General features: G+C 47.7%; 2 protein-coding genes and 2 long non-coding RNA genes across 12 annotated transcripts in view; 2 read left to right on the top strand and 2 right to left on the bottom strand.

Annotated features, from left to right (window-relative positions):
• Positions 1-7,998, bottom strand: part of MAP1A (microtubule associated protein 1A) — a 37,718-nt gene extending 29,720 nt beyond the window's left edge. The window contains exons 1-2 of one of the 2 annotated variants that reach the window (XM_083474068.1): positions 7,867-7,998; positions 614-715 (exon numbers count right to left, since the gene is read on the bottom strand). In XM_083474068.1, the coding sequence (XP_083330194.1) occupies positions 614-715; positions 7,867-7,996 (232 nt within the window). In that variant the 5' untranslated portion in view covers positions 7,997-7,998. Of the gene's footprint in view, positions 1-613; positions 716-1,009; positions 1,129-7,866 lie in introns of those variants that run through there. The other variant, XM_083474070.1, reaches the window with a different exon arrangement.
• On the top strand, positions 708-4,359 carry LOC310692808. Its single transcript, XR_014518904.1, has 3 exons — positions 708-819; positions 2,248-2,347; positions 4,278-4,359. It is a non-coding gene; the product is annotated as an uncharacterized lncRNA (long non-coding RNA).
• A 2,779-nt stretch (positions 7,999-10,777) lies between the features above and the next one.
• The window catches only part of TP53BP1 (tumor protein p53 binding protein 1), a 21,635-nt gene continuing 9,709 nt past the window's right edge, over positions 10,778-22,703 (top strand). The window contains exons 1-12 of one of the 8 annotated variants that reach the window (XM_083474078.1): positions 10,778-10,809; positions 13,488-13,546; positions 13,852-14,007; positions 15,180-15,222; positions 15,989-16,158; positions 17,098-17,203; positions 17,871-17,962; positions 18,244-18,401; positions 18,795-19,941; positions 21,104-21,223; positions 22,046-22,270; positions 22,584-22,635. In XM_083474078.1, the coding sequence (XP_083330204.1) occupies positions 10,793-10,809; positions 13,488-13,546; positions 13,852-14,007; positions 15,180-15,222; positions 15,989-16,158; positions 17,098-17,203; positions 17,871-17,962; positions 18,244-18,401; positions 18,795-19,941; positions 21,104-21,223; positions 22,046-22,270; positions 22,584-22,635 (2,345 nt within the window). In that variant the 5' untranslated portion in view covers positions 10,778-10,792. Of the gene's footprint in view, positions 10,810-12,808; positions 13,408-13,487; positions 13,547-13,851; positions 14,008-15,179; positions 15,223-15,988; positions 16,159-17,097; positions 17,204-17,870; positions 17,963-18,243; positions 18,402-18,794; positions 19,942-21,103; positions 21,224-22,045; positions 22,271-22,583; positions 22,636-22,703 lie in introns of those variants that run through there. The other 7 variants (XM_083474074.1, XM_083474076.1, XM_083474072.1 and 4 more) reach the window with 7 other exon arrangements.
• LOC310692807 lies at positions 10,871-12,112 on the bottom strand. The gene is made up of 2 exons (XR_014518903.1): positions 12,008-12,112; positions 10,871-10,931 (listed from the first exon to the last, which is right to left on the bottom strand). It is a non-coding gene; the product is annotated as an uncharacterized lncRNA (long non-coding RNA).

Raw genomic sequence — 22,703 nt, 5'->3', positions numbered from 1 at the left:
GCAGACACTTCGAGATGGGATCCCCCTACCCCACCTTATCCCCCCCCCCCAGCTTAGGCCTGGCTTGTTTATGTTGATTAAAATTGTTCTTCATTTTAAATATTGTATTGTTTTTCCTGTTTTTTTGTGCACTACAAATAAAATATATGCAGTGTGCATAGAAATTTGTTCATATTTTTTTCAAACTGTAGTCTGGCCCCCAACAGTGTCTGAGGGACAGTGAACTGGCCCCCTGTTTAAAAAGTCTGAGGACCCCCAATACAAACATAAAACGTCAGTGGAGTGCAGCATCTCCAAGCTGCCCATTTGGAGCTGTCCATGGTGCTGCGACTGCAGCCTGAGGCTGCTTCCTAGCCCCCAACTTGGACTCCCCCCACCCAACTTGGAGGAGCCCTTTATGCCCCATAGACTCTCCCTTGAGGCTGGGTCAGATGCCACTAGCATCCCAGTGCACTGTAGGAAAGAGTAAGGCTGGCAGCAGGCAGAGCTCTGCTCCTATTTCTGAAGCCACCAGGAGACAGCACATCACCCCAGAAGCCTCCCTCAAAGCTGACAGTAGGTCTGGGCACAAATGCAAATCTCAAAAATTAAGATAAACAAGATGGGCACTGACCTTTGACCTCTGATGAAAAATGTGCAAGATGACGCGTAACAAACAGTCTCAGTTGTTGATTAAGGTCACAGGAAGAGAGGTCAATGTCCCATGAGCGAAGACCTGTTGAGACAAAGGGAGAGAGGAATGAGTTCATGTGCTCTCCTGGAAGAGACCAAAGCTGTACACTGTGATTCAGAGGAACACAGGCCTGGCTTGTACCTTGGGTGAGGAAGTGGGTTCGACCACCCAGTAGGAACAAGAGTCCTTTTCTGTGCATTGGATGCTTTGCTCCTTGCATGAGAGTCCAACTCTAGTCCAAGCTTCTACTGCCTAATCACTTTCCCAAAGCCCCTGAGCATCCTGATAGCCTCAGAGTTTGCTCTTTAATCCATGTAATCTATGAGGGCTAATCACCTTCCTATCCCAGCAGGGTGCTCAGTCTGTCCTTCCAAACAGCAGTTTAGCCTCTCCAGGTAATCCATGTGGCTTCCCCATCGTGCGGTGGGAGTCACCTTCAGGTCCATGAGGTGAGTTTCTTCCACACTGTCCAGCGAATATTCCTTCAGAGGGACTGTTTGCCTCAGTCACCTGGCACCATGGAAAGCTGAAGAATGGGCTTGTGTATGTCCTATTTCATTTAGCACAGATTTATACTACACTGCAGTGATGTACACTGCATTGACCAGCTTCATCAATGCTGATCAGCTTCATCGATGTTGCCTTGCTGACCAAAGCAGTTTTAGTCCTAAAAGCAGACTGGAAGTGAGATGAAATAAGTCCACATCATCAGCACCATTTAGGAATATTTGGAGCCAGGTCCTTATCACCAATTCAAGCACCTGTATCAATGAGTAAGGCTGGACACACAAAGAACTGGAAGGTACCTCAGCTCAGCCTCACTTGTCAGTCTACTGCTAAAGCATTTATGATGGGTGACCATACAATTTGCACTAAAAAAACCTATAATCAAGGAGAGCCCCCCCCACCTTCCAAGGCAGTCTCTTCCACCATTGAAAGCTCTTTCTAACGGTTAGTAGAAATCCCGGTTCCTCCCACTCTGGAAGAATGGCAGATGAAAGTGATGGACTATATGACATTGGCCGAGATGACAGGCAGAATCCGTGACCAACGAAAAGAGACGGTGGAAGAAGAATGGAGAAAATTTAAAAGTTATCTTAAGGACTACTATAAACTTAATGAATGTTAAAATGTTGTGGATTTCAGAAACAAAGGGGTACAGGGATATAAGGTTAGAATACAAAAGAGGACTAAGATGACAGAGATTGGAAAGTAATAATTGGGAGTTGTTTGTAGAATTATGGACATTGGGATGCAGAGAGGGGGGGTATGGGGAAGTCAAAGAAAAGAGGTTTATGAAAATATGTTTGAAACTATACGTGTATGTTTGTCTTTTTAAGTGTTTGTTTGTTTTTCTTAAAAAACTTTGTAAAATCAATAAAAAAATTATAAAAAAAAAAAAGAAATCCCGGTTCCTATAATTTTAACCTATTAGTTCAGGTCCTATTCTCTGGAGAAATAAATTGCTCCATTATCTATGTGACACTCTTTAAGTATATGAACATGGTTTTGTCTCATCTCACCTCTTAGTTGTCTCTTCTCCTGGCTACACATACCCACCTCCTTCCTCATAGGATGTGGTTCCCAGGGGCCTCACTATCTTTGTTGCCCATTTCTGGGCACACTCCAGTTGGGCACTCCTTCAGCTGCTGTGCCCACCACAGCTGGACACAGGTAGGTCTAGATGAGGTCTGACCAAAGCAGAATAGGGTGCCATCATTAGTTTTGTGGTGTGGACATTTTATACATTAGTTAATGCAGTCTAGAACTGTATTGGCTTTTTTAGTTACTGCATTGGATTGCTGATTTATATTTAGCTCATGGTGATGGCCCAAGGAAGGTTTATTTGGCAGCAGCTTCCAACAGAGCACAGAAGTGGGAAACTTTGTCTCTCCATGCATCCTGTCTTCACCTTCTGGCTGCAACAACTGAAACTCATCCAAGCAAGTGCTACCAGATGCAGCCAAGGCAGCAGCCCATATTTTTACAGTATTCGAAGCAGAACCCAATTTGAAGTTATTGGCAAGTAAATTACAGTGGGTTACTGAAGATTTATGACCACAAGCTCCCTGGAGTACCAGGGGACTGACCTGGAGCTAAAGTATTTTTTTCCTAACACTATTGGGCTTAATTTGCTTGAATAGACCGGAGGTGGGGAGAATACCTTTCACCCACTCTGGAAGAATGGCAGATGAAAGTGATGGACTACATGGAATTGGCGGAAATGACTGGTAGAATCCGAGACCAGGGAGAAGAGTCGGTGGAAGAAGATTGGAAGAAATTTAAAGACTATTTACAGAAGTATTGTAAAATTAATGAATGTTAGAATGATGTTTGATTGAAGTTAAGCGGTTTTAGCTGTAATGATATAAAAGAATATGGAAAAATTTGATTTTTAAATAGGTAAAAATTTAATAATATATTAAGATCAAAGATCAGGATAATAAAGAGGGAAAGAAATTGCTGAATTAATTAATTGAATTGAAACACAAAAAGGGAGGTATGAGGAGGTCAGGGAAACAAGGATATGAATGTAAGATATGGAAAGGTTAATTTTTTATTTTTATTTTTTTCTTCTTTTTCTGTAAGTGTACTTATTTTCTTTTCTATTCTGTATTTTTCTTGTATTTTTATTTTTGTTTTGTACTTTTGTACTTTTTGTTTTTATGTAATTCCTTTTTCTGAAACTTTAATAAATATTTTATATATATATATATATAAAGAGAATACCTTTCAGTGCAATGGGGCACCCTGAATGAAATGCATCTCTTCTACCCTGGGCTATCTAGCCTCAGGTTCTGGTCAAAATTGTACACAGAATATTCCAATTTCAGTAAAGACTAAAGGAACTGGGACAATAAAGAATGAAACTGGGACCACCCAAGTCAGGCTCTCTGGCTGTCCTTTCTAAGGTTATTTAAAATGTACAAGACATACACACAAGAAGCATGTATGTTCAATTTGATAATGACAGAACAATTTAAGACCAAACAATATGTACTAATTTCAGTTGCACACATTGTAATCTATACTCCATACAAAACAAATTTCCTCATTATGTTTCCTAACATTCAGTTTATCATGGTGCTGCTGGAATGAATGAAGTGAAATAGTGGGAATCAGGAAAACGTCCCTCAAGGACCTTCCAGTCTTCCTTGAATTTAGGAGAGGAGCTAAAAGTTCTTTTTTTAAAAAAGCTATTTTTATTAAAGCTTGAAAAACAAACAAGGAATAAACAATATAAAGAATTCAGCATTAAATTTCCAGCATTTTTAAACATAAAAGCTAAAATAAATAAGTTACAGAAAAAGAAGGAAAAAAGAAAAGATTTCCAATTCTCCATCTATTAGTTTTAAAAGCTTGTGCAAAAACTTACTCCATAATAACATCCAACTCTTCTACTTTACATAAACCAACTTTTTTCAGTCTTCAAAATGTCAACAATGATTTTTCTCTAACATGTCAACTTTGCAATCTCAGCCAAATCCATTAATTTCAATAACCATTCTTTCATAGTAGGTAATAGTAAGTTCTTCTGTCTTTGTTGTGCTTATTAAAATCTTACTGCTGTGATCATATATTGTATTCCATATTCTTTTTCTAGTTGTACAGCCATTAGTCCCAGCAGGAAGAGCTCTGGTTTCAGTTGAACAAGAGGAGCAAATAGTTCTGAATAGGTGTCAGAGGTCAGTAATGGATTGGATGGGGGCTTATATACTATGTGAGTCCAGGCAAGGCAGAACTGCTGTGGAGAGGAATTTCATCTAAGCCAGAATGGTATAGAAGTTAGAGTGTCAGACTAGGACCTGGGAGACCAGGGTTCAAATCCCCAATTGGCCATGATGCTCACTGGGTAACCAGGGGCCATCACTGCTTCTCAACCTAACCTCACAAGGCTGTTGTGGGAGTTAAATGAAGAAGGAGGAGGGGTACGATGTACACCACCTCAAATTCCATGGAGGAAATGGAGACTTATAAATGCAATAAATTAATAAACAAATAAAATGTGACTAGAAAGACAGTTTTGGCCTGTTCTGAATGGGATTATACACCCCTTAAGGATCAAGCCCAGAATTTTGGAGTGCTGTTAAATCCTTCTAATAGTTTGGATATCCTGGGGCATCTGCATCATCAGACTAGTCAGGTTCACTAGCTGTGACCCCTTGCCACTATTGCCCATACTATGCCCATCTATCTTTAGATTATATTTGAAGACAATGCAGAAATGTAAAATGCTGCAGTTTAGGTTATTGTTGGTACTAGTAATGAGGAACACACAATTATGTTCAAAAGTAGCTCCAGATTTCCTATTTCCCCAGGTAAACTGCTAGTCTAGTCTTAACCTTTAAAATCATTTATGCCTTAGAACCTTGGTATCTGGAAGACCACCTACTCCTATGCAAACCTTCCTTTGCCTGCAGAAGCAAGGCAGGTGGTAGCTGGAGAGATTATGTCCCATCACTGCAATGCCCTCCATATACAGCTGCTCCACACGTTTGCTAAGTTTTCAGTGCCAGATAAAGACTGTTTCATTTGTAGGAGCTTTTCATGAGCAACATTTTAATTTTATTTGCTGAATTGTGTACAGCCTGTTTTATCTTCCTTGTTATGCTGTCCAACTTATTTTATTTCCACTGATCTTTTGAGTTAAAAATTAATAATAATGTGATAGTCCATTTACAGTACATTGTGCTCTGTTTTACCAGCATTGTGCGTTGCTTTAGAAATTATTTAAATTTAAAAACAAGAGATATGCATTTTTGAAATTAAATAAGAATAAAGCGATGCCCTTCCAGACTTACAAAGACAGCCCCTCTCCACAAACCCTGCAGTGTAAGACTGCTTTAAAAGGATTCAGCCAACCACAGGGGAGGAAAATAAAAGAAAAGGAGGTGATTTCCATATGTCCAAAGGAGGAGTCAACCACAGTGGCAATTCTTCTTTCATTCCCTTGAAATGACCCATCCACATTGACAAGGTGCTACAAATATCACCCTAAGGAGAGACAAGAGGGCTGCCTTTACTCCATTTCTGGAGAATGCCAGGTAAGAAAAGAGCCCTCACCTACTTCCTGCTCACCAAGGAGGCACTTTCATGCTGCTCCTGCTTCACACTCACTGCAGAGAGAAAGTCCAGGAACTAGCAGGAAAGAAAGCTGCACTGCAGCACCAACTACACACCACAGCAGCCGCAGCAGCAGCAGAAGCAGCCACTACCTGCCTCTTTCCAAGCTTGCCAGCTTGCTTCCATCTAATCCCCTTATGTGCAGCAAGAAAGATGTGGGTTTCCCATAAGTTGCTGAAAATCAGAGCTGCAACTAGGAGGTCCTTGAATAGCACTGCAGTGTCAATCCCATGACACTGATTTGCATTCTTGGGGGAGGGCCAATATGGGACATTTTGCTGGCAGCAGCTGGGCAAGCACCAGCCACACCCTCCAGGCTGCAGAGAAGGGGAACCTTCCTCACTTACCTGGATACATGGTCAGTGGGGTTGCATGCCTTTCCCCCCCTGCCAGGCTGGAGTTCCTGAGGAGAGAGGGCATTAAGGGTTCCACCCCAGCTATAAAGCCTTATTGGGAGTGCACTTACTGTCTCATTCCTTATGCCCTTTGCAGGAATGATTACAGTATATGCTTTGTATTTGTTTACTCCTAGCTTTATACTCCACCAGTTCAAGCAGCAGCATTGTGCCAGATAGAAATACAACTACAAGTCAGTTTTCTTAAGAAAAAGTCATACCAGATGAACTTCATCTACCTCCCCCTTTTTACAGCTAACTTGATAGAACAGGGGGAAGTTACGAGATGTAGTATAGCTTGTTTTCAGCAAGGCTTTCAACAAGCTCCTCCACAATATTCTTGTTGACAAGCTGCTAAAATGTGTGATAGACTAAGCTTGGGGACTCTTGGATTCAGGGGCAGAATAGAGACTTCCAGAACTCCTTATCCAACTCTTTAGACTTTCCCCAAGCCAAAACCCTCAAGGGCTCTGGATCCAGTTCCTCCTATAGGGCTTTTGCCTGGCTGAAATGTGTCCTTGAACTGTCTCAGTGGATGGAGAAGGGTGTGTGGGGAAATCATTGGCTTGATTGTGGCAGGGCTGTAGTCTATTGTACTAAGAAGAGTCACATCTGTTGCTTATTTTGCTTCTAGTCCTGCCCACCTTTGACAAACAGTTCCCAGAATGCTGCCTATGAAGGTTCCCCACCCCCACATGAAAGACACTGTTAGGCAGATGTGTAGCTAATGGCTCAACAACTTTGTATAAAAGACTTGGACACAAAAGAGTAGAGAAAATGTTCATCAAATCAGTAGATAACACCAAACCAACAAAATTCAAGGTGAGTCTAGCATGATGAAGAACTGGACCAAAGTAACAAATTTAATTTCAACACAGATAAATGCAACATTATGCATTTAGGTAGGAAAATCAAGACACACAAGTACAGGATGGAAAGCACCTGGCTTGACAGTAGAGCCAGGTTTCTTAGCACACCATGAGCTAAAAATGAGCCAGCAATATGATGCTGCTACTAAAAAGGCTAATACAATTCTAGGCTACAACGGAAACATAGTGTCTGGATCATGAGAAGCTATGGGACCGCTAAATTCTGCTTTGGTCAGCCTTCAGCTGGAGTCCAGTACTTCTGAGCACTGCAGCAGTTTAAGAATAAAGGACTAATAGACGAAAACGATGACAGTTCCCAGGCTCTCCCATAGATGACAGAGCAAATTTGTCTTCAGTCACTCTCGAACCGGCAAGATCAAAATGGCAAGAAGACTGACCGCCAGGTGGATCTTCCAGGGAGCGGCGCCTCGGGAACTCCTGCCCAGGCGGCAGCGGGCAAGGAGAAGGGTCCGGCCAGAAGAAGCCGCCCCGCTCAGCGAGCTTCCTAGGCAGGTCCTGCGGCGGCGGCTGGGCCTGGCGACCCGCTTTCCCTTCCTCCTCTTGGCGGCCAGTGTCCCGCCCCCTCCCCGCCACAGACTCTCCAGGGATGTGGACGCCGCCGCTCTTGGGAATTCCGGTCCAGGGAGCGCCGCGCCAGGGCGAGATCCAACCGGTCACGCGCCCCTCAGGTGCTCCCGACGGCGGCGACACAGCAAGCCCTCTCCAGGGTGCTGAACGCGCAGGCGGCGGCGGCTTCCGGCAGGCCTCCCCCTCTCTCTCCCTCCCTCCCTCCGCCCGTCCTTACCGCGCTCGAGGCTCCGGCGCAGCGTTTCCCGCTCTTGCTCGGTGCCGACCTCGCCGATCACGGCAAGCACCGCGTGGCCCCGCCGCTGCCTCCCCCGCCTCTCGCTGCCGGGCGCCGCCGGCGTCTCCATGGCGACAGGCCCGGCCGCCGGCGTCCCCATAGCAACTGGTTCCCAACTCCGCAGATGTCGCAGCGGCCTCCTGCGCGCGCCTCTTAAGGGGAGAGCCGGCCGCGCGCGGATTGGCTCCTCAGAACGCACGTGCCCCACGAGGCGCTGGGGCGGGGGTTCCCGTGGCCCCGCCCCCAGAGGCCGTCCCCGCCCACCTACCCAGGCGTGCTTAGGATAAGCTGGGCGTGGGGCGGAGTCACAGAAGGGGCGGGGCTCTTTCCACTCCCCGCGTCGAACGGGCTGGGAGGAGCGGGGCGGAATTGCATCTTCCTTCTGTTCTCCTGGAGGGGGAGATATACACGCTCCTTCCAGGACCCGAGGCGATCCCGGCCGCTGTCCTGCAGCCCAACAGGCGCTTATCTCTGTTAGCGGAGCCTCCTCCCCCACGCGCCCGGGTTTGATCCAGCTTTTGCTCCTGCTGCTGGGCTCCGGTGATGTACCCCCAGCCGGCACCGAGGAATGAGGGCGACCCTTCCCTCTTTCCGTCGGGTGGGGCAAGGGAGAGCGAACCCCTTTGCCTGCCGCGAGAAAGCGATCCCTCCCCGCCGGCCCGAGGTCTGCCCCCCCCAAGTCAGGCCAGCGGCCTCCAAACGAGCGGAGGTGGGGAAGCTGCCCTGGCCCCCAGCTGCAGCGCCTGTCTACAATGCAGAGTGAGGGGTGGCAACCCACGGGACCTTGGTATTCTGGTGACCCTATATTCCTCCTGCCCTCAGAAGGGCAGCCCTGACAGCCAGTTCCCCAACCTTCCTCTTTTACCTCCACGCTGGCAGCTGGTGTCCATCCCCAAGGGGCTGCAGGTTCTTGGCACGGCAGAAGGTGGTGCTGAGCATTGGGGGCTTCTTAGCTTAGAAAAGAAGAAAGGCAGCAGAGGAGTGATAGATAATTATACATGGTGTGGAGAAAGGGGACAGCTACCCTTTGGCTTTTTTTCAAAATACTAAATCCTAGGGACATACAGTGAAGCTGAACACTGGAAGATTCAGGTCAGACAAAAGGAAGAATTTTTTACACGGCACGTAGTTAAATGATGGAATTCACTTCCACAACAATAATTTAATTTTAAAAATATTATTTATATGCCACCCATCTGACTGGGTTGCCCCAACCACTCTGGGCAGTTTCTAGAAAATTATAAAACCACAGTAAAACATTGCACACTATAGGTGTGGCGATGGACCAGAACTCAGATGCCTTTGAAAGGACATAAGAAAATGTGGAAGACAATCACCTTGTGTTTTGCCTGCTGTCAGACACTCATTGGGACACCTGATTGGTCACTGTGGGAAATCAGATGCTGGACCAAATGAGTCTCCTTTGGTTCGATCCAACAGGGCACTTCCTAGCTCTTTTTCTTCAAAGAACCTGAAGTGGGCTGCTAATTTAAGCAGGGAAACAGCACTGAGGGGAGAGCTTTTAATTCTCTCCCCCTGCCCTTTCCTGAATTGTAAGAATATTCCATATGCTTGCATATGCCCCACTGGAGAGGAGGGTAAATACAAGCACCTGTTGCCCCACACCTTTTGCCAGAGGGAGACGACGTGGGACAGGTACAAATAGCATATGTTCACCAGTGCAATTTCAGTCAAAGTGGCAACTATGCTGAAGAAAATAAAAAGACACCAGGTAATCAGATTATACACCTCCCACTTCCCATCTTTGTTGTAAAACAAGGAAGCAAAGGCAGGGACAGCAATAGAACTTGCAGGACCAAGGACAGTTCCCAACAGCAAAGAACTTGCTCCAAATGGTTTCAAGAGCTAAGTACTCCTGATTTTCCATCTCCCAATCTTATTGCCTTTCTCAGTCTTTTGGACAGTTCATATCTATATAGTATCTTTACTGCTATATCCTAGTTTGTTATTAACCAATAAATTATGTTCTGTATCAGGGCACCCAGCTCCTCTGGATGGATGATCATGGGGCCTCTGGTGTTCCCTTGTGATCAGTGTCTGATCAATGCTTCAGACCAAAGACAAGACAGGGGCCTCTAGTTATAGATTATCTATCTGGTATTGATCCAGGATTAAATCCCTGTTCAGGGAGCTGGAGTCCAGTATCATATGAAGGAGCAGAGGTTGTCCACCTCTGGTGGTATGAGGAGTCTCAAACTTGGCCTGAGCTCCTTAGAGGAAAAGAGGAAAGGAAGGAAATAATGTGAAATAAGTCAAAATCCACAAATGTCCATATATCTCTATCGCTCTCTATCTATTTGACAGCCACAGTGCAAGACTCTCCATTCCTGCAGTGTGTAAGTTACTACAGTAACTGGAATACACTGAGGCTAGACCAATTAAGGCTGTGCTCCTGTGGACATTTACCTGCACGCAGGTTTCACTGATTTTAGTAGGTTTCAAAGTAAACATGCCTTTTATCAGGCTGTATTTATTCAACAAATCTCTTTCTCTTACCCAACAAAACTCCTTAGTGAGCAAACAAAATGTGATTGAACGGGGATTCAGCAGCAACTGAATAAGAGCCTAACTATATTTCTTCCAAAATCTAACTGCTTCAATTTTAATTGGGGAAAAAAGCTCTTTCTTCAAAGTAATTATTTATGGAGGCAATGTACAAAGACCAGTATTTCCTGTTTTACCTATCATGCAGGACCTGGTTCCAGAGCCATCTCTTTCTCTTCCAGGAGTAAATGGCATCATAGAGAATTGATGCTTAGAAGGAAGGCAGCTCCTGCCCAGCTCTGCTTCTTTTAGTTTTGGAATACCAGCATTTATTGCAGGAGAAACCAACTATAGAACAAAAATGTCATCTCTTAACAGGTAAAGAACATTCTGTTTATTTTAAGAAACAGACTAACTTTTCTTCTTTCTCCTTCAGGTGTTTTGTTTAAAGGGAACAGGCTGCAGACTGGTCTCCGGAGCAGGGTGGGCAAGGCTTCTTCCTAGGATGCAAAACACATCTCTGATGACAAAACCAGAGGCAGCTCTCCTCCTCCTTATGTAGCACCTCAGCATTTTAAAATGTGACACAGTAGGGAGGGGCAATCATCTGGTCCCTCTGGCTCAGAAACTGGCAATTATGTAGGAAGAGCCTTGCTGCTGGATCAGGCCAAAGGCCCTCCTAATCCAACATCCTGTTTTCACAATAACCGACCAGTTGCCCCAATGGGAAGCCCACAAGCAGAACTTGAGGGTAACAGGACTCTTCCCACTTGTAATTCCCAGCAATTGGTATAAAAAATCATATAGAAGAGCATTATAAAGCATAAAAAATAACAAGTCTTGCTGAAGATGAATCAGCATGGCTTCTCCATGCACACGAAAGCTTATACCCAGAACAAACTTAGTTGGTCTCTAATTTTTTTATTTTTTATATATATTTCGACTGCGTCAGACCAACATGGCTACCTACCTAAATCATTAACCTTTCAGAGTGTCAATAACTACATTTTTGATAATGTGATTGACACTCTAAAGGTGTTATCTGGTAGACATTGTGTACTTGGAAGAAATGGGATTCCCCAGATATCTGTACTGGGACCCGTGCTATTTAATTGCTTCATAAGTGATACGGAGTCAGGATGAACATTGAGGTAGTCAAATATGCTGATGACACCTAGTTATTCAGGATGTTAAAAGCAAAACGGGATAGTAAAGAGCTCCAAGTGGATATTTTCAATCTGGGGGAAGGGGCATTAAATTTGCAACATTGGTTCAGTGTAAGCAAATGTAAAATGATGCGCATGGGTAAAAAATCCTATCTTTACATCTATATATTTTGGAAAGTTGACTGTTTGCTATGCGTTTGGACACCTCTTAAGATATCATGACCAAATTGTTTGTTCCTGAGATGGAGGTTTTTGTCTATGTTTGGATGCCATTTGGAATCAGATTTAAATAGCACTAATTTGATGGGCATGGTTTGAGGAAAAAGGCCTTGTGGCCAGAAGTAGGATCCTTGTCAGGTCTAATTTGGCCTGGAGGATCAGAGGCTCCCTTGCTGGCTCTGTCATGTTACCAAACTAAAAAGTCCCAAATGTTGTAACCTTCTTGCAGGGGAGTTGCTTCTGCCCCCAAAATTGTTGCTTGCCCCTTTGTGATCCTGTACCAGATCTACACCATCCTGTTCCAAATATCCCATGTATGGAATTATGACCCCATAGAGAAGGGCTGGAAGGAAACATGAAAGACTCAGAGGGCTGCAGCAGGGGGGTGTAGCCGGGGGGGTGTGTGCAGCTGCCCTTCCCCAAATCAAGTAAATAAATAAAAATACTTAACTGACCAACAGCATCACAGATAACTCAGTTCTGCCCCCCACAACATAATGCCTGCCTCCCTGCAAAATAAATCCTGGCTACGCCCATGGCACCCCTCCTTCCTCTGTGGGTGCTGCTATGCCCTTGCACAAAGACAGTTCTAGGAGTGTGCCCTTGCTGTCTCAGGTGTGCGACCAGCCGGATAGTGCCAAGCGTCTTTCCATCAAAATCCCCCTTCGTCATCTGTGCCATCTTTGAGAATCCACCTGGTGGAGCTGCATCTATTATATTATTATCGTGTGACCGGGCTCACGTGACCCTCGCTTTGGGGAGCTTGTGCACTGCTGCCTCCTGGCGTGCGCTGCTGGCGACCGGTCCTTCAGCGCCAGCTTGGACTCCCATCAGCGTCACCACCCGCCATCACGGGCCATTCTCTTGCTCATTTATATTCATTGGAAGCGGGGAGGTGGAGCTTTCTGCGAGCCCCGCCCCCTCCCCGGCCTTGGCCGGGGCATGTGGCGCCGCGTTGTCACGGCAACCCCCGCGCAGCGCGGAACGCGTGGGGGCGGGGCCTGCAGCGTGGCCGGCCGAAGCCGCCGCGCGAACGCCCGAGGGGGCGGGGCAAGGCGTTCTTCTCGCGCGTGCGCTCGCTCCCCGCCTTTTTTTTTTGCCTGTGCGCGCGCGCGCTCGTCTCTGTGTCTGTTGGGGGAGGATTCGCAGCTCTCGCGACCCTCCGTCCTCCCCTCCGAGAGGCCTCCTTCCCCGCCTGGCGCAGGATGGACCCCGCGGGGAGCCCGCTGGACTTGGGCTTCTGCTCGTCGGCGCCCTGCCTGCTGGTGGAGGACTCGCAGCCGGAGCCGGACTCCGCCCAGGACGACGGCGAGGAGCCGCAGGCCCTGCCCGGCCTGAAGAGGAGGTGCCGGGGACCAGGGGCACAGGACGAGGCGGATGGGCCGCGGGTCGTTTCGGGAGCGAAGGCGGCAGGAGGAGGCCCGGAGGAGCAGCAGGAGGAGGGCCGGGGCTCTGAGGGGGCTGAGCGGGGTCCCTCAGGGGGCTCTGGGCCCGCTCCCTTGCCGCCTCCGCTGCCGGCCTCCGACTCGCCCCGCGCCCTCCTCAGCCAGGTCTTGGAGCAGCTGCCGCCGCCGCTCGCCAGGAACACCAGGTGGGCATCGCCATTCCTTCTCCGCGGGTGGGCTTTCGGCCTGCTTGACCCCTCTGAGACGTTGCTTGTCTCCCTTGCAGGGCGGCGGACGACCCCCGCGGCGGCGCTGCTGCTGCACCGGGCTCGCTCTGCGCGGAAGGTAAGTGGCCTCCTCCGCCTGCTGCTGCTGGGGACGGCCCTTGGGGGCTGCCCCTTCGCCATTGCTGATAATCCAGCCCGGGGGGGGGGGGCTGCACAGGCCGTCGCCTGTTCTCGCTGGAGGCCGTCCTTGAACGGTGGGGGGGGGGTCGGGGTCCCCTCGTGACTGTTCTGCAGCCCTCTTGAGTTCACAAGTAACCTTGGCGGGGTGGGAGAGGGAGGGGTTGTTTGCCGGGCCCATTTCCTCCCTTTGGATGCTGGAGCCCTTCCACATGTGCTGAGGAAGTTCTTATCTTCTGATGCTAGAATCAGGCATGTCGCAGCTGGGCTTCGGTGTTTTGGAGCTCTCCCAGAGCCAGAACCTTGAAGGAGACTCCACAGCTAGTGTGGTTAGTGATAAGGAGCAGCTGCAACCCAAAGTGGCCTTGGAAGAAGAGGAGCAGGAGGAGGATTCCAAAGGCGGTAGGTGAAGTGGGGGCGGCCTCCTGAGTCTTTAGCTGAGCAGCCCTTTCCTCTGGGATAGGAAAACTTCACTCCAACCCTTCTGCGAAACTACCCACACTGCCTCAAAAGGACTTCAGGCCCAAACAGAACCTTCTTTCTTTTAAATCATCTTTACTTGTTCATTCATTCATTTGAAGAACATTTTACCCAGTTTACAATGTAGGTGGCAAAAGCTTCCAGAATGGCTTACAAAGTAAGTGGTCCCTTCCCTTGGGCATACAGTCTAAAAGACATGCACTGGGCAGCAGGGTGAGTGGGGGAAAGCAAGCTCAGGCACCAGGTTTTAAACATATTATTCTTACAACAAGCTGGATGGGTTAGAGAAGGGGACTTCCCCTTCCTGCTGTTCTGCAGCTGGATGGAATGGCTGCTTCTGGGTGACAGATGGGAGCCTTACAGTTCTGTTCGCCGAGTACTTACCAGTAAACTGAGTCTCTGGAGTAACAGTACTTTTGTACACAGTATTCCTGCAAGGCAATTGAGGGACTGTAGTTGCCAGTGGTAGAGCATGTAGTTTGCAGGCAGAAACAAGGGAGCCTGACTGAGCATGTGCTTGAGCCCTGGGAAGCTGCTCTCAGAATAGAGTCTAGACTGTCCCAGCCTAGGGGGGGGGGCAAATAATCTGATCACATATCAGGCAGCTTCTTATGTTCCTAAATCTTTTGAAGATAGTAATGCTGATTGGATTGTGGTTGGATGTGATGTTATAAGTATCTTTTGGGTTGGCACTCACTGCTATCCTGTTGTCTTCTCCATTAGAGATTGTCTTCTAAACTAACATTGAGTTGTATCCATTGTTAGTACTACTCTGAATAGACCCATTGAAATTAGTAGACATGAGTGATCTAGGTTCATTAATTTAAGTTAGGTGCAATCTTAGCAGTGTACGTAATAAAATTACCAATAAAATACATATAAAACTAGCAAAAAAACCAAAGCCCATAATAGATAATAGGTCATACAGGGAATGCCATCAGCCCTGAATCCAAGCAGATTTTGACTTGGCACCTAGATCGAAATCAGATTTAGTAATTCTCTGGAAAAGTCCTTAGAATGCAACATAGTGCAGTTGTGCTCTGGTATTTCAAGTGAATCACCAATTCCTGATGCTTTTTTTGCTCTGCATGCAGATCCAGATGAAGTGACAAAGTCTGGGAGTGACTCTCCTGATAGGTAAATATCTGCTTTCACCTCTCATACTTGTTGGCTAACTTGTTGCATGGTTGAACCTTCAGGAAAGGGGGTATGGAGAGCTTGCCCTTTCTGTAGGGGGAGCAGTTTCTTTGCCCATTAAACCAGCTGTGAAGCACATGTGGTTCCATGAAGTCCTTCTTGCTGTCACACATGTGCCGAACATTCCTGCTGCTGGTAGGCGAGAAGCTGCTACTACTTTTCTGCCTTGTTCTTTGTGAAGGAAAGATATTTCCATTCCTGTTAGTTGGGATTAGGCTAAAAGTATCGGAGGTGCCTTGCTGTTGCCTCCTGGCCAAGAAGGAAAGAAAGAAGGGACAGACCTTCCCATTGGGATTTTACAGGAGGGGGTTGCACCAAGGTGCTGCTGGCACTCTTACTAAACCTCATTTGAATGAGAAAAAAAAGTTCCCTGACTCTTTTCTCTTCTGCATTACCTAAAGAAATGGTGGAGTAGCTTATATCCATTCCCACTGGGATTTTTCAGGCCCAACAGCAAAGTTCTGTTTGCACCTTTGGCAAAGCTCAGCACAAAAGCAAACATTCTTCCACTCTGCAAGTTCTGTGCATGCTTTGTGTCCTGTTTGTAATCCCCAGGGAAGCTATCAGCTTGTTTGTGTGGCATTATTTCAGCTTGTCATATTATTTTTCTCAAGATGTAGTCCACCCTGGGGCCTTACAGTGAAGAGCAGGCAACAAATATAAACAATGACACCCTGGGGAATATTGATTACACTTATGTTCCCAGCAGCACCCCAAAAATTCTGCAGTTCCATAAAGAACCTGCAAGGAGTCCAACTTCTGCCTGCCATCCACTTGACAGAAGGCCACAAGGGACGGATCCCTCTGGGTGGCATACACAGGATGCTGATGTCTTATCTACTCAGGAGGACATGTTTGGCCAGAGCAGCACAACAGGTGAAAACAGACTGCATGCCTGTGCCGTGGCCCCTGCGACCCATGAGGGGGAAGCAGGTGCAGTTTGCTGAAGCTCTGCCTATCCTGATAGCAAAGGAAGGTTTCCTACTTGATTACTATATACATAGTGCTACATAGGTTCATGGGACCACATAGACAGCTTAGGGTATGTCTCCTATGCACGACACACAGTTGCTGTGGGAGGAATGGTAGGCAGTTGCTTTGTGGATGATGGGAATTCCAGTGGCACTGATAAAGTTGCCTTTTCAACGGATGTGTTTCTGTCACCCTTTGCTGTTGCTGCATTTTGAAAATGTCTTAGTGTTTTGAATTCTTCAAATTTTGCCTCTTTTGTTTGTGCAGATAGCTTTGAATATGTAGTGGCACAGATCACCAGTGCTGAACAAGTTGTACAGGGTTGTCAGATTCTAGAATGGGCTGCTCAAAACATAGCTCATCAGTTGCATTGCTGACTTGCGTTCAGCACCCTGAGAGTTCTAGTTTTCAGGCAAATATGCAAAATCATTCTTTGGTGACAGCATTAAAACCTGCCAGCTGCCACTGTGGCTGAAGGACATACTATTTGCCCTTCCAACAGTGGCCAATCAGGTGCCCAGGAGTAAATTTCTCTAGATTGAGAGATAGCAGCTCTTCGGGAAAAATCTCAGCCGGTCATCAATATTTGATGGTGTTGCTGAGGAACGTAAAACATTTTCCATCCCTGTTGGGTTTACTTAAATTTACAGTCATATTTTTGCACACCACAAATTGTGGGTGGTCTTCTGCAATTTTGAGCAGTTGCAACAAGGTATTAAAATTGACTCCGATGTAGGGAAAAGATCAGTGCAGCTGGGAGACAGATTTTCAAGGCAGTGTCCATTGGGTTGTTTGACAAAACTGCTAAATGGTTTTGTTAATTTTAATTTCCTCTTGTTCCAGATGGTGACAGTGCTGTGTCCAGAGTGGAAGCAGCAAATTCTCCAGTGTGCACTCCTGCCGATTCTCTGCATGTCCTTCATCTCTCTGGACAGGGACCTCTTTCCATGTAAGTAACAAGCCTGCTCAGGTTGCTGTTGTTACCTGTTTCCCTGAATAATTGCTTCTAGGAAGCTGCCTTACACTGAGTCAGGTCCCTTACACTGAGTCAGGTCCATCTAGCTCAGTATTGCTTACACTGACTGGCAGCAGCTTTCCAGGATTTCAGATGGGAGGCATTCCCAGCCGTGCTTGGAAATGCAACCCGGAATTGAACCTTGGGCCTTCCTCATATGAAGAAGGTGCTCTTCCACTATGACCTTTTTCCTTCTCAGCTAATTGATGATCCACTTATTACTTCCTTGCCTCCTGAATTCACTAATTGAGTCAGTTGCGCAGTTGGTTATCCCTGTATTGATTGGCTCTTATGCTTTCATTGATAGTGTTGTAATTGTGTCCACCTTTCAAAGTAACTGAGCTTTCTTTGCCTCTACTCCTTCTGCGCTCGTTGGTCTTTGTTGCCTTCCTTTTTCTCCTTTCTGTTCCCTGATGAGACACACAACCGAGCGCTGTTTGTGTTTCATGTTCCGTGGGAGGTACAAATGTGGTCTGTGCCTGCGAGCTGAGCCTTGGCTTCGGCCTTCAGATCTCTGGAATAGATTAGCTCATTTGCTTTTTTCTTGTGACCTTGCATATGCAGACAGTGAGGCAACTGAGTGATCTCTTTTTCTCTGTAGTTGTGCTTCAGGCCTTCCTACGCCATCTCCTGGCATCTCACATTCTGTACCCCTCATCATTCCAAGAAGCCCAACAGAACAGGGAACAGAAGGTATGGCAACTCTTTCTGCTGGAGGCCTTGGTAGCCCTTGGCCCAAGCTATGGTGTTCAAAAAGACAACTTAGTAATGGTGACCCAGGTTTCTTTTCTTTCATTTCTGAGCGAATGTGGAGGCCCCTCCTCTTTTTGAGCACTGAAAGAGGGGTGCAGAGGGGCAGTTGGTACCCTTCAGCTTTTTTGGCAGTGAGGTGTTCTGCTCCAGTGGCAGGAACAAGGCTGTCTTTCTCTGCTAAGGCAATAACGTTAATTTATCCACATCTTCTGTTGTTGCAGCAGCAGCAGCAATAGGAGGAGGAGGAGGGAAGCAAGAAGAAGAGCCAAAGGAGACTCGGACTCCAGGGCTTCCTCAGTCCTCTACACCTGTCGCTCAAGATGCGCCAGCTTTTACTCCAGCATTTACTCCCATACCATCACAACCAGAGTTCTCCCATGTGAGTGGTCAGAAGGTGCCCAGCACTGAGACTGGTCTTCTCTGTGCTGCGTTCATCCTTGGTAGAAGTAAGGAGGCCCCCACGCCTCTTGCCCTACAGTTTGACAATCCTTTCCTTCGCTTGTGCTTTTTTGTCATAGGAGGATTTTCGAGACATTCACAAAGCGTTAGCCTGGCTTTGTGTATAGAAGGGCAAATCTCCTGGCCACCATGTTGGTTGTGGAAAACAGGAAGCAATACTTTATGAAGTATCTTGCTTTGTGATTGCCCTGCTGGTATGTCTTGGTTGCAGTGTCAAGAATTACTTCTGGTTCTCTTGAGAGCTGGCCTGGTTGCAGAATCTCAGGTGTGGAGCTGTCATATTCCAATGTGTTTGTGTTTCCCCCTGTTTTAGGACACTTTCCTCCCAACTCCAAGCTTAGAGAAAGGGCCTGAGGCACAGACAGAGAAAGGAGATGATTGTGGTATCAGTTTGCCAGCAGACAGCTCTGAAATCCCTGAGGCACCTGCATCTGTTGTGGAGGGCCCCTTGTCATGGCCCTCGGGTGAGGCCTGCCTATTGGCGCTGTCTGCCAGTGAGTGCAGCCAGTCCACTGAGGCTGTGCAGCCTGAGGAAACAGCCATGGAAGCTCATGTTCCTCCAGTGGAGAAGCTTGGCTTGGATGGTAGATGTAGCGAGCAGCAGCGGTTTAATGAGGACAGCCATGCCTCAACTGGGCAGCCTGCAGGAAGAGGTTCCACTGCCCAAGTTGGAGTTGGAGATGACCTTGGAAGTCAGGGCCACCTCTTGTGCCAGGGGTCTCAGGAGCCAGAATGTGAAGCTGTCCCAGAAACGCCTGGTGAAGCGCAGGGAGAAGCTGAGCTGCTGAGGGACGGAAGGTCTTGCCTTCACTCTACTCACTCTCAGGAAGAAAAGGTGGACCAGCATGTGGAACCTGCTGCAGCCAGAGAAGACACTGAGAATGTGCTCCAGGCAGCTGGAGAGCCTGCACACCCAGATCCAGGAAACTTAAAAGGAGACCGCATGGAAGACTCCAAGGAGGAGGCGTCCCTGAGGATCGGCCCTGGGGTGACACTGAAGCTCTCTGACTCCCAACCAGAGCTGGAGGGAAGCAGGTCCCAGGGGAGGTCCAGCGTTGCCCCTGGAGTGGGGCTGCCTGCTGCCATCTCTCCAGGCAGAAGCAACTTGGGAAGTGTGCTGGAGGAGGAGGAGAGCTTGCCACTTCTGCCCTCCCAGGGGGAAGGGAGTGGTGTGCCAACAACAGCCAAGGAGGATGAAACTGCAGAGAGCCAAGCAGCAGCAGCACCTCCAGAGCAAGGAAGTAGGAAGTCTGCTGCCCTTCCATCAGTTACTGCAAGGGAAGATTCAGAGCTGGGGGCCCTGCCTGGGAAGGAGAAAGAACCAGCAGTGACTTTGGAAGAGGGATCCCATTCTGGGAGTGCAGAGGACCAGATGGAGATCCAGCAGAAGCCATGTGGGCTGGAGAGAGAGGTGCAGCTGTGCCAGAGGGGTCCTGAGCCACCTGCTAGCCTGCCCAGCGGTAAGTGGATCTGGAGAGTAAGAGCAGCAGTAGAATTGCATCATTGGAAAGCATCCCTGTGGAGTGACCCAGGCTGCCTAGGCTTGAGCCAATGTGGCTGAGAGAGAAAGGATAGTAGCCTTTTGCAGCTTAAGAAAATAATTTCTCTTGCCTCCTCCTTTCCCTATCCCCCTGCCCTATTGTGTGAGTTATTTCCTTGAAATACTCTCCAGTGGTTGCCAAAGGGCATGATACACATAGACTGAGATGGAGGCTGTTCCCTTCCTGCCTCTGTGCCTGTCTGGTGTGTGAAGGGTGCATTGCATCTGTTCTCACAGAGGCTGCATTGGCCTGTTGGCTTTTATTTTTTATTTTATTTTTTAAAAATAATATTTATTGAAATATTTGTTGGCTTTTAAATGCTCCTTTATTTATTGCTTATTAAGTACATATTTGGACTGCCTAATAGCCAGAGCTCTCTGGGCAGTTCACAGAAGAGAAATGGAAGTACAGGCATAATTCAAATCAGCCCAGACTCCTTTGCAGCTGCAGTGAGAGCCTTCCAGGCTGTTGGAACAGAGTTCTAGTGCTCTCTGTGGCTTGATGACTGGCAAGGTCTCACCCCCCCCCCCTGCTATCTTTCAGCAGTTACTGTTATCTGTTTTCAGTGATTACATTGTTGAAGCACAGCATGTTCTGTAAGTGCCTGCCTAGAGTACAATATGTTTAGCATAGGTGGGAGGAGCTGGGATGTTTGTGCACTGGGGACTTGGGCTTTGCTCTGCCCATGGTTTCAACCTTCTGGACTAGAAACTAATCCCCCCCCCACAAAAAACATAAAACAGACTTCTCCAGTATCTGCCTTGTACCAGCCTCTATGCAGCACATGGCAGGAAGTAAGAGGCCTGGGCACAGGATTTGCAAAGGAATCTTCTTGTCTGCTTCACCTTGCCTGGTCTCACTCACTGGACTCATTGTTAAAACCGTGTTTATGGAAGACAATCTTACTCTGCTACGAGTGATCACCAAAGAAGATGACCTTGCCTGGTAGTGTGATGCCATGCTGTTTTCTTCTAGTCTGGGCCTTTGGCTGACCATTTAGCTGCTGAGAATTTGTGGCAAGGAGGGTGCTTAGTAGCAGAATGTGAGCTCACCACCTGTCTGTTGTAATACCTTGTTCCAGAAACCCCCTTTCATCTCGCCCTGCTGAAGGAGAAGCATGTGACTGAGCCACTGACAGGCATCACCCCACCTCACATTGGCCAGCTGAAGAAAGGCCCCAGGCGACACAGCACTCCTATTGGTGAGTAGGAGATGTGGGGTAGGGTTTCTGTGAGTGATTGAGATGGGCACCAGCTGCCTTCCCAAAGTGGCCATCTTTTGTCCTTCTCTTTGCCTTCAGAAGGTGTGTGTGCTGGTGGAGAGCAAGGAGGGGACTGATCCAAGCAGCCATCAGTATAGCAAAACCCCAGTGGGAGGAAGGCCCTGTGGTAGCTGTTTACATGTTGCCAGAACGGTGTGAGCTTGGAAGATATGACCTTACATTGCGCCATATTGCCTGTTCATTTTGCTCTATTGTCATATCTGACTGGCAGCAGCTGGGGCTTCAAGTGTGAAGAGGATCTCACAGCACCAGCTGACTGATCCCTCTAACTGGAGGGACTGCTAGGGATTGAACCTGGGACCTTGTGCATACAAAGCAAGTGCTCTGCCACTTCCTCTGCCATTTGGAAGCAGCTACAGACCACAAGGGGTATTACGGACTCTGCTCTTGGAGCAGCTGAGAAGTGTGGACAGTTGCTGTCTACACTGCTATAATCTGAAGCAAATCTGGATGCAGCTCCAACTGCTGCTGTGGCTTCCTCCACAGAATTCTGGAAGGTGCAAGGGCCCAAATTCTTTTTGGCTGCCTTGCAGAAGTACAACCCACATAGCTTTGGATTAGGAGCCCAGCTCATTTGGTCTCTCTCTGATGTTAGAGCAGTTGGCCCAAGGGCTAAGGCAGATTCTGGTGCTGCAGAGCTGCCATCTGCTTGGGGGTGGCCAAGAGGCTTTCTGTGCTGGTTCTTTCCAGCAAGCCTGGGTGGCTGTTGGTGAACCTGCCATCTTGCTTTGCTTGTTTCAGAGGCTGGAAACTGCCCGGACAATACCATAGCAACCAGCGATGTCACAGCTGAGGGCACCAACAATGTGACAGTGGAGAGTGCTCTGACCTCTGTTGAGATGGAGGAGAGTGGCAAAGGGAGCGCTGAGGCAGCCTGTGAGGAGCAGGGGAAGCTGTCCTTGCGCATGAACCTTGTGACCCCTGTGACGGAAGAGAGTGACGAGTCCCTGCCCTTCAGCCTGGACAGTAAGAGATTCAGTGCAAGAGCAGTTGCGGAGCGATGGTCCCCTGCCCTGGACTAGTGACTCCAAACAGTACTGACTACTTGACTAGCAGTCTTTATAGTTCTCATGATTCCATCTCTGCCTGGGAAGGGCTGATTTGGCAGTGCTGTTGGAAACACTTGCAGAAACCTGGCCCTTTAGGCAAGGAAGAGGCGGTCCTTGTCCTGGGCAAGTTGTGAAGAAGATGGCAAGGCTTTCTAACTGGGTGGTGACTTTTGATCCAAAGTGTTTGGGAGGGGATGGAATGCTTCTAATGCCTTCCTCTTTGCCCCCAGAGCCCACATCCAGTGAAAAGAAGAACGGGTCTGTCACAGGAGTTGTTTCCAGGTAATAGGCAGGTACTGGTACTTAAGCCCTTTGTGACAGAGGTGAATGGCATCTGCTGGGAAAGGGGT

The sequence above is a fragment of the Podarcis liolepis genome (genome assembly GCF_965112155.1).
Source record: "Podarcis liolepis genome assembly, chromosome: 14".
NCBI lineage: Eukaryota > Metazoa > Chordata > Lepidosauria > Squamata > Lacertidae > Podarcis > Podarcis liolepis.
Note: the sequence above shows the minus strand (reverse complement) of the source record. Positions and strands in the feature narration are given on the sequence as shown.